The following is a 10,694-nucleotide window of genomic DNA, read 5'->3' as shown; positions in this document are numbered from 1 at the left end:
TGGCTCGGCACAACATTGAGGGCCGAAGGGCCTGTTCTGTGCTGTACTGTTCTATGTTCTATGTTCTATATGTAATCACTCACACCATAGCCCTCCCTGCAAGGGAGCCAAGGGAATAGACTTTCCAATGTTTGAATGCAATCACCACTCTGAGTTTCAATTTCCATTCAAACTGATCTGCGTGTAAAATCTTGCACAACAGTTTGGGCAGGATTGAATTGTTTATGCCTTTTCCCTTTGCGTTACAAAGTGTTTGTGACCTGGTTCGTGTTTATTAATAAAGCTGAAAAATGAGTGGATCACCAAAAGTAAGCGATTTTAATCCACCAGTTCTGAAGGATTAGTGTTTGGATCATTGAAAATGACTTTTAACTACATCGGAAACATTTCCTTGTTTTATTGGTGTACAAAAGTCATTTTCCCAGCAAATTAATTCTCCAATATTTAAAAACTTTGAAACAGGAGTCCAACCCTCGCTTCCCAAAAAATGAAGGCCAGTAAAGGAGGTCAGTTAGTGGAACCTCGCCATGATGTTTGGCTCCATCTGGAGGCGTGTCCAGTTTTGTGGGCATGAATTTAAACCCAATGAATTTTCAGAATCAGTGAAAATATGCTACTCGTGGTCCCAATTCCTTACTCTTCCCAGCTGCTTTAGTTGACTTTGGGCGAATCGTGCTCAATAAAAACGAGCACAGTGGCAATGCTACACTGTAGACTTGGTTGAAAGATGGACAGGATTGGCAACGAAACATTCCAGGAGTTAGATGCTTCAGGCAGGATAGCGGGGAATGCAAAAGGGGTGGGGGAAGTTGCATTATTGGTTAAGGGGAATATCACAGCTGTGCGGAGGGAGGACACCTTGGAGGGTTCAGGCAGCGAGGCAATCTGGAATAGAGCTCAGGAATAGGAAGGGTGCAGTCACAATGTTGGGGGATTACTACAGCCCTCCCAACAGCCTGTGGGAGATAGAGGAGCAGATATGCAGACGGATCTTGGAAAGATGCATAAACAATAAAGTTGCCGTGGTGGGTGATTTTAACTTTCCCTATATTGACTGGGACACACGTACTGCTCGCGGCATGGATGGAGCAGAATTTGTAAGGAGCGTCCAGGAGGGTTTCCTGAAACAATATGTAAATAGCCCAAATAGGGAAGGGGCCATATTAGACCTGGTGCTGGGAAATAAGCCCGGGCCAGGTGATCCAAGTTTCAGGAGGAGATCATTTCAGCAACAGTGATCATAATTCTGTAAGTTTTAAGCTGCTTATTGATAAGGACAAGAGTGGTCCTCAGGTGGAGGTGAGACTGGGGGGAAGCTAATTACCACAGCATTAGGCAGGATCTGATGTCTGGGAGAGGCTGTTTGAGGGAAAGTCACCACCCGGCATGTGGGAGGCTTTCAAATGTCAGTTAATTAGAATTCAGGACTGGCATGTATCTGTGAGGACGAAAGATAAGGGTGGCAAGTATAGGGAACCCTGGATAAAGAGGGATATTATGAACCTTGTCAAAAATAAAAAGGAAGCATTGGCAAGGTCTAAAAGGCTTAGGACAGAGGAAGCCCTTGAAGAATATAAAGAAAGTAGGAAGGAATTTAAGGTAGGAGTTAGGAAGGCTAAAAAGGGGACATGAAATGTCATTGGCAAACAGGATTAAGGAAAATCCTAAAGCGTTTTATACATATGTAAAGAGCAAGAGAAAGGGTTGGTCCATTCAAGGAGATTGGAGGGAATCTATGTCTGGAACCAGAGGAAATGGGAGAGATATTAAATGAATACTTAGCCTCAGTATTCACCAAAGAGAAGGACTAGGCGGATGAGGAGTATAGGGTTGAGTGTGTAGATATTCTGAGTCATGATGATATTAATAAAGAGGCATCGTTAAAAGAATTAAAGTAGGTAAGTCCCCAGGGCCTGATGGGATCTACCCCAGAATACTGCGGGAGGCAAGGGAGGAAATTGCTGAGGCCTTGACATTAATCTTTGCATCCTCATTGGCTACAGGTGAATTTCCAGAGGACTGAAGAGTAGCCAATGTTGTTCCATTGTTTAAGAAGGGGAGCAGGGATAATCCAGGAAATTATCGGCCGGTGAGCCTTACGTCAGTGGTAGGTAAATTATTGGAAAAAGTTCTTAGAGGTAGGATTTACTCACATTTGGAAACAAATGGACTTATTAGTGATGGACAGCATGATTTTATGAAGGGGAGGTCGTGCCTCACTAATTTGATCGTGTTTTTCAAGGAAGTGACAAAGAGGATAGATGAGGGAAAGGCAGTAGATGTTGTTTACATGGACTTCAGTAAAGCCTTTGCTGGTAGACTGGTACAAAAGGTGAAGTCACACGGGATCAGAGGAGAGTTGGTAAGTTGGATACAGAACTGGCTTGGGCACACAAGACAGAGGGTAGCAGTAGAAGGGCGTTTTTCTGAATGGAAGGCTGTGACTAGCGGCGTTCCACAGGGATCAGTTCTGGGGCCTTTGTTCGTGATGTATATAACTGATTTGGAACAAAATGTAGCTAGTCTGACGACACAAAAATTGGTGGAGTTGGGGACAGTGAAGAGGATTGTCAAGAGTATACAGCAGGATATAAACTGGTTGCAGTCTTGGGCAAAAAAATCGCAGATGGATTTAATCCGGACGTGTGAGGTAATGCACTTTGGAAGGTCCAATGCATGTAAGAATTACACAATAAATGGTAGAACTCTTGCGAGTACTGACAGGCAGAGAGATCTGGGCGTACATGTCCACCGATCACTGAAAAGGCAACACATGTGGATAAGGTGGTCAAGAAGGCATACGGGTGGGCAGCACGGTGGTGCAGTGGGTTAGCCCTGCTGCCTCAAGGCGCTGAGGTCCCAGGTTCAATCCCGGCTCTGGGTCACTGTCTGTGTGGAGTTTGCACATTCTCCCCGTGTTTGCATGGGTTTCACGCCCACAACCCAAAGATGTGCAGGCTAGGCTAGGTGGATTGGCCACGATAAATTGCCCCTTAATTTAGAAAAATGAATTGGGTACTCTAAATTTAAAAAAAAGAAGAAAAAAAAAGAAGTCATATGGCATGCTGGCCTTCATCGGTCAGGGCATTGAATATAAAAATTGGCAAGTCATGTTGCAGCTGTCCAGGACCTTAGTTAGACCTCATTTGGAATATTGTGCACAATTCTGGTCGGCAAACTACCAGAAGGATGTGGATGGTTTGGAGAGGATATAGAAGCGGTTTACTAGGATGTTGTCTGGTATGGAGGGCGTTAGCTATGAGGAGAAGTCAGATAAACTCGGTCTGTTCTCACTAGAAAGACGGAGGTTGAGAGGCGACCTGATAGATGTCTACAAGATTATGAGTGGCATGGACAGAGTGGATAGTCAAATGCTCGTTCCTCGGGTAGGAGAGTCAAGTACGAGGGGATAGGTTTCTAGTTGAGGTAGGTACCATGGTCGGCGCAGGCTTGGAGGTCTAAGGGGCCTGTTCCTGTGTTTAACCCCAACACCATCCATGTCCCACCACCCCAAATATACTTTTCCCCAATTGTTTAATGCATTGATGGAAAATCTCAGACTGGGCTGAACGTAACCTTCTGACAAGTGATTGGGGAAAAATCGCCCCTATCCTTCTCTCATTGCTGTTCTTTGTTTCTTTTCTTCTCAAATGTTCCACTTATATGAACAGGAGGGGGCCATTCAGCCCCTCAAGCCTGTTCCTGCATTGAACGGGATCACGGCTGTTCTGTGATCTAAGTCCGTAACCCTGGCATTGCTCCATATCTAACAATCTCCACAGATTTGAAGAGAACTGATCTGGCACCAACTGCGGTTTGTGGAAGAGAGTTAGTGTGTATAGGTCTTTCAGAATTTCACACCTGAAAGGTTGACCTATCATTTTTAGACGCTGTCTCCTCGTCCTAAATTCCCCAACTGATGGAACTACTTTACCTCCATCTATCCGATTTGTCCACTGTACCATCTTCAAAATTTCGATCAAAAATCACCCTATAACCATCCAAATTCCAAGGAATGCAAACTTGGCTGTGTAATCTCTCTCTGTAATTACATTTCTGAAGTAAAGAAACCATTCAGGTAAATCTACAATGCACTCCCTCCGAGGTCAGTATATCCTCCTCACAGTATGGTACCGAGAACTGCTCCCGGTATTCCACATGTAGTCTAACCTGGGCTTTGTTTAGCTGAAACATAACTTCTATTCATATTCCTGTTCATGACATTTTAATGGCCTGTTTAGTTGAACACCACTATTGCCAAACCCCCTCCCCAACACCACACGTCCCTGTGGATCGCCACTGCTTCGAGGTGACCACCATTCAGAAAGTACAGGCTGGTTGTCCAAATCTGGCTGCCCGAAAACCAGATGTTATTGAAAACATTGCCATTTGACACAGGGTTAAATGGAATTCAGACTTGTCCAAATACTGGGATAATTTGGTTTGCCGCTAATCCCTGCCGCTGGTGTGCTCAACTAGGCTTTGCATTACATTTATTGTGGTGCACCAGTGTGGTCCCCATGATCTGAGACGGCCTCGGACGACCCTCAGCTCTATCCACCCCGGGTGAACAGAACCTGGGAAAATCCAAAACCTGGCACACATTCGGTCCCCAGGGTGCTGGCTTTTGGATCCCAACCTGTGGTGTCTGTCCCAATAATCCATCCATTTTCAATCCAAGATGGATCCACTTGCCACAATTATGCCCATTCACTTAATCCATGAATAGCTTTGCAGTGTTGTGCTTCCACCGATACTGTTTACAATGCTGTCTTTGCTTCCTATATGCCACGTTCAATTTTTCAGCACTGCTCCCACCTTATCTTGAGGCAGGATGTGGCTGCTTCCCTCACTTTGCTGGCCTATTTCAGCATGCTGTGGGCACTAACCTGAAGGGTGGCCTGCTGGAAACTGGCTTCGGGGAGCTCAGGAAGGTTTAGAACACCAGTATCCACATTCTGCAGGAACACAAAAAGAAAAAAGGGTCAGTTGTCCTGTGTCGAGGAGAGTACAGCTTGGAAACAAAATGAGATGGGAACAAAAAGGCTTTCAGTATACATTAATGATGTGGAAGAAGGTGCTGAAGGCACTTTCCTAAGTTTGCAGATATACAAAGATCTGTAGAGGGACAGGTAGTATTGAGGAAGCAGGGGGGCTGCAGAAGGACTTGGACAGGCCAGGAGAGCGGGCAATGAAGTGGCAGATGGAATACAATGTGGAAAAGTGTGAGGTTATGCACTTTGGTAGGAAGAATAGAGGCATAGACTATTTTTTATATGGGAAAATGCTTGGGAAATCAGAAGCACAAAGGGACTTGGGAGTCCTTGTTCACGATTCTCTTAAGGTTAATGTGCAGGTTCAGTCGGCAGTTATGAAGACAAATGCAATGTTAGGATTCATGTCGAGAGGGCTAGAATATAAGAGCAAGGACATACTTCTCAGGCTGTATAAGGCTCTGGTGAGACCCCATTTGGAGTATTGTGAGCAGTTTTGGGCCCCGTATCTAAGAAAGGATGTGCTGGTCTTGGAAAGGGTCCAGAGGAGGTTCACAAGAATGATCCCTGGAATGAAGAGCTTATCGTGTGAGGAACGGTTGATGACTCTGGGTCTGTACTCGTTGGAGGGGGGGAATTTCATTGAAACTAACAGGATGCTGTGAGGCCTGGATAGAGTGGATATGGAGAGGATGTTTCCACTTGTAGGAAAAACTAGAACCAGCCAACACAATCTCAGACTAAAGGGACAATCCTTTAAAACTGAGATGAGGAGGAATTTCTTCAGCCAGAGGGTGGTGAATCTGTGGAATTCATTGCCACAGAAGGCCGTGGAACAAAGTCTTTAAGACAGAGATAGATAGGTTCTTGATTCATAAGGGGGTTCAGGGTTTATGGGGAGAAGGCAGGAGAATGGGGATGAGAAAAATATCAGCCATGATTGAATGGCGGAGCAGACTCGATGGGCCGAGTGGCCTAATTCCTCAGCTATGTGTTATGGTCTTATTTACACAGTGTATTTTTCGACCTCTGGACGTCTCAAAGTGTTCTGCAGTCAATAAAGTTGTAGGACGGATGGTAATCCATTTGCGCACAGCAATGTTCAACAAACAGAACTGTGCAAACGAACGGATAATTATTTTTTAAATATAAAGTGACGTTTACTGAAGGACAAATATCGGTCATGACACCAGGGACAGTTGATCTTCTTCAAAATAATAGCAGTGGGATATTTTATCTCCAGCTGGAGGTTCCCAAACGGTTGGCCGTGACCCCCGGTGGGGTTGCAGGATTAGATTTGGGGTTGTGAGTTCTGAGGCAGCAATAGCAGCGGAATGTGGCGACTAGGGCCTTTTCACAGTAACTTCATTGAAGCCTACTTGTGACAATAAGCGATTATTCTTATTATCAGACTTAGTTTGGGCAGCTGAAAGGCCTCTTTAAATGCTTGCGCTTTGTCTCTCATTGTCGGGCATGGCTCAGTCACCCATTCTCCAAGATCCAAGTTCTGCTGTAAGCATAGCCTGTTTAAAAGGTGGGCCTCGCTTGTTTTTCAGGGCAAAGCCAGGAGCTCAACAATTCACTAACCCCTGCATTCCACGCTCTTCATTTCTTACTCTGGAGTCACATGAAGTCTGAGGTATTAAAATGGGCTCACGTGGGAAAGAGTTTAGGAAGCACTGGTTTAACATCTGATCTGATAATGCAGGGGTGCCTCGAATTTTGTGCTAAGTCTGCGGGAGTGGAATGAAGGCGTTTCTCTTGTGAGGAAAGGTTTAACGGGTTGGGTCGCTATCCCTTGGGAGTGGAGAAGAATGAGAGGTGATCATATGAGGAGAGATTGGGTCAACAGAGTCTGACGTTACTGGAGTTTTGACGAATGAGAGGAGATCTAATTGAAATATAAAATTCTGACAGGGCCGGGCAAACTGGACGCAGAGATACTGTTTCCTGTGTCTGAAGGGGGTGGCGATTCTAGAACAAGAGGTCACAGTGTCACGATACCGGGGAGGCCATTTCGGACAGAGATTAGGAGAAACTTCTTCACTCAGAGGGTGATGATCCTGTGGAATTCGTGACCACAGAGGCCAAACCACGGAATATATTTAAGAAGGAAAGGTAAAGGTGCAAAGGGGTACGGGAGGATGCGGGGAGTGTGATGCTGAGATAGAGAATCAGCCATGATCATATTGAATGGCAGAGCAGCTACAAAGGGCTGAATGACCTATACTGCTTGTAGTTTCTATTTTTCTATCTCATAAAAACATGTAACATCCTGAGGGGGCTTGATTGAGTAGATGCCGAGAGGATTGTTCCCCTCCTCATGGAGAAATCTGAAATTAGGCGCCACAGTTTCAAAATAAGCGCTCTCCCGATTGAGTAAGAGAAAAGAAGGAATTCCTTCTCTCAGAGGATGGTTAGTTTTTGGAACTCTTTCCTCAGAGAGCAGTGGAGACTGCATCATTGAATTTACTCATGGTCAAGTTAGACTGCCAAGGGAGATACGCGTCATGGGGGACAGGCTGGAATGTGGATGTCAGGCCAGCCATGAATTTACAGGAATATCGATAGATTGGAGTTGGGCAGAGAAATGGCAGATGGAGTTCAATCCAGGCAAATGCGAGGTGATGCATTTTGGAAGATCTAATTCAAGAGCGGACTATATGGTCAATGGAAGAGTCTTGGGGAAAATTGATGTACAGAGAGACCTGGGAGTTCAGGTCCATTGTACCCTGAAGGTGGCACCGCAGGTTGATAGAGTGGTCAAGAAGGCATACAGCATGCTTCCCTTCATCGGATGGGGTATTGAGTACAAGAGTCGGCAGGTCATGTTACAGTTGTATAGGACTTTGGTTCGGCCACATTTGGAATACTGCGTGCAGTTCTGGTCGCCACATTACCAGAAGGATGTGGATGCTTTAGAGAGGGTGCAGAGGAGGTTCACCAGGATGTTGCCTGGTATGGAGGGTGCTAGCTATGAAGAAAGGTTGAGTGAGGAGATTAGGATTGTTTTTGTTGGAAAGACGGAGGTTGAGGGGGACCTGATTGAAGTCTACAAAATTATGAGAGGTATGGACAGGGTGGATAGCAAAAAGCTTTTCCCAAGTGTGGGGGTGTCAGTTACAAGGGGTCACGATTTCAAGGTGAGAGGGAGAAAGTTTAAGGGAGATGTGCATGGAAAGTTTTTTACGCAGAGGGTGGTGGGTGCCTGGAACGCTTTGCCAGCAGAGGTGGTAGAGGCGGGCATGATAGCACCATTTAAGATGCATCGAGACAGATACATGAACGGGCGGAGAACAGAGGGAAGTAGATCCTTGGAAAATAGGTGACAGGTTTAGATAAAGGATCTGGATCGGCGCAGGCTGGGAGGGCTGAAGGGCCTGTTCCTGTGCTGTAATTTTCTTTGTTCTTACTGAACAGCAGAGCAGGCTCGAGGGGCTGAATGGCCTACTCCTACTCTGATTTTTCATGGTACTTTCTTGTGGAACGTTGAACTTGTTGGTTTGGAGTCCAGAGTGCGATCCACTGAGAGCCACAGTCGTGACTCATCTTGGGCCATATTTCAGGAGGGTTTCTGTTTGAGAGCGCTCGGTTAATGGTGAGAGACTGGAGAAGCTGGGATCGTTCTCCTATTTTAATCAAGGTGTTCAAGATGAAGCAAAACAGGAGAAAGTGTTTCCAGTAGCAGGATGGTTGAGAACCAGATAGATGAAGATTGAAGAAAATTGGCAAAGTGCCAGGGTGGGGCGGCACAAGAAAAACCTGTTTTACCTGGCAAGTTGGCAGAGCTGAATGTGCTGAAAAAGATGGTGGAAGCAGATTCTATAACAGGAACTTTGTGACCTACGAAATAGGATCAGGAGACGGCCACAAGGCTCATGGAACGTGCTCTGCCATTCAATCAAATCATGGCTGCTCTGTGGCTTCGTTTCCACTTGGCATTCAACTGTCAAGAGGAAACTGGATAGTTCACAGAGAAAGATTTGCAGGAATATAGGAAAGAGCATGTAGGCATGGGGCTTATTCGATAAATCCTTCGTAGAGCTGGTCTGGGCAAGATGGGCTGTCCCTTCTATGTTAATGGGTGACAGGATCAGGGTTGGACATAGCATTTCCCCCCCTTTGCCTGACAACGCTCACAGCCTAGGTGAGCGAGGGAAGACCATCTTCAAGGGAGTAGGAGACGAGGACAAGTGAGAATGAGGTGGTTAAGCTGCAGATAGTGACAGAGGCCACAGATCAGTGGGCACAACGGGTAAGACCGACCTGGAATTCATCATTTTCCGTCTCATCCAGAAAGGCTCTCAGGCGACTGATCTCATCCTGAAGCTTCTCAACCTCTTCGCTGTTCCGTTCCAATGTATCAAGAGTCTTGTCCAACTCGTTCTGTAGCACAAGGATATCCAAAGTCATTATGGTAACTGAGATGACACCAAATTGGGGATTTGGAGACGGAATCGTTGCTACTGAAGAGAACGGCAACACATTACAGGACGACATTAATAAACTTCCAGAACAGGCGAATAATTGGCAAGTGAAGTTCAACTTCACTTATCCCAGACAAATGGGAGGAAGAACAGACAGGTCACCTCGTACATTGAAGGGATGTGTCCAGGTGGGGTAGAGGGGCAAAGGCACCGCACGACACAAATGCTCCAATGAATAAAAGTTGTGCCTCAGGGTATCAAGGTCAGGAAGAAGCACACCAAGCACTAGCCTTTATTTCTGGAGGGACAGAATTGAAAAGTAGCTAGGTTAAACCTATACCAAAACCTTGGTTCGACCACTTTTGGAGCACTGTGTGCAGTTTGCATCAGAGTCACAGATTTTTACTGCACAGAAAGAGGCCCTTCATTGCATTGTGTCTGCGCCGGCCATTCAGCCCCTATCTATGGGGAAGTGGGGGCACAGTGATATTTTTCAGAGACCCAGAGTAATGCTCTGGGGATCCAGATTCAAATCCTCCCATGGCAAAATTTTAATTCAATAAAAATCTGGAATTAAAAATCCAACTACAGGGTAAGATGGTGAGGTGGTTAGCACAGCTTCCTCACGGCACTGACACCCGGGTTCAACCCGGCCCTGGGTCACAGTCCGTGTGGAGTTTGCACATTCTCCCCGTGCCTGCGTGGGTCTCACACCACAACCCAAAGATGTGCAGAGTAAGTGGATTGGTCGTGCTAAATTGCCCCTTCATTGGAAACATTTTTTTAAAAATTCTAATCGATTCCTGGCTTGGGTCACTGTCTGTGCGGAGTCTGCACGTTCTCCCCGTGTCTGCGTGGGTTTCCTCCGGGTGCTCCGGTTTCCTCCCACAAGTCCCGAAAGATGTGCTGTTAGGTGAATTGGACATTCTGAATTCTCCCTCTGTGTACCCCAACAGGCACCAGAGTGAGAGGATTAGGGGACTTTTCACAGTAACTTCATTGCAGTTTTAATGTAAGCCGACTTGTGACAATAATAAAGATTATTATAATGTTGGCCCTGATTTCAAGGGATGTCTTGCTGCATCTGTACAAGGTATTGCTGGTGAGGCCACATCTGGAGCAGTTTGGGGGCTCTTATTTAAGGAAAGATATTATTTCATTGAAGGTGGTTCAGAGCAGGCTCACGAGGATGATCCCCGATGTGGAGGAATTGCCTTATGAGCAAAGGTTAAACAGGTTGGGGCTCTACTCACTGGAATTTAGAAGAATAAGA

The 10,694-nt window shown here is 45.9% G+C and overlaps 1 protein-coding gene across 5 annotated transcripts in view; it reads right to left on the bottom strand.

The window, feature by feature from the left end:
* The window catches only part of LOC119967885 (centromere protein Q-like), a 70,285-nt gene that overhangs the window by 2,070 nt on the left and 57,521 nt on the right, over positions 1-10,694 (bottom strand). For 3 of the 5 annotated variants that reach the window (XM_038800974.1, XM_038800975.1, XM_038800973.1), the window contains exons 7-8: positions 9,261-9,380; positions 4,890-4,958 (exon numbers count right to left, since the gene is read on the bottom strand). In XM_038800974.1, the coding sequence (XP_038656902.1) occupies positions 4,890-4,958; positions 9,261-9,380 (189 nt within the window). The remainder of the gene's footprint in view (positions 1-4,889; positions 4,959-9,260; positions 9,381-10,694) is intronic. The other 2 variants (XM_038800976.1, XM_038800977.1) reach the window with 2 other exon arrangements.

This window comes from Scyliorhinus canicula, chromosome 6 (genome assembly GCF_902713615.1).
Source record: "Scyliorhinus canicula chromosome 6, sScyCan1.1, whole genome shotgun sequence".
NCBI lineage: Eukaryota > Metazoa > Chordata > Chondrichthyes > Carcharhiniformes > Scyliorhinidae > Scyliorhinus > Scyliorhinus canicula.
Note: the sequence above shows the minus strand (reverse complement) of the source record. Positions and strands in the feature narration are given on the sequence as shown.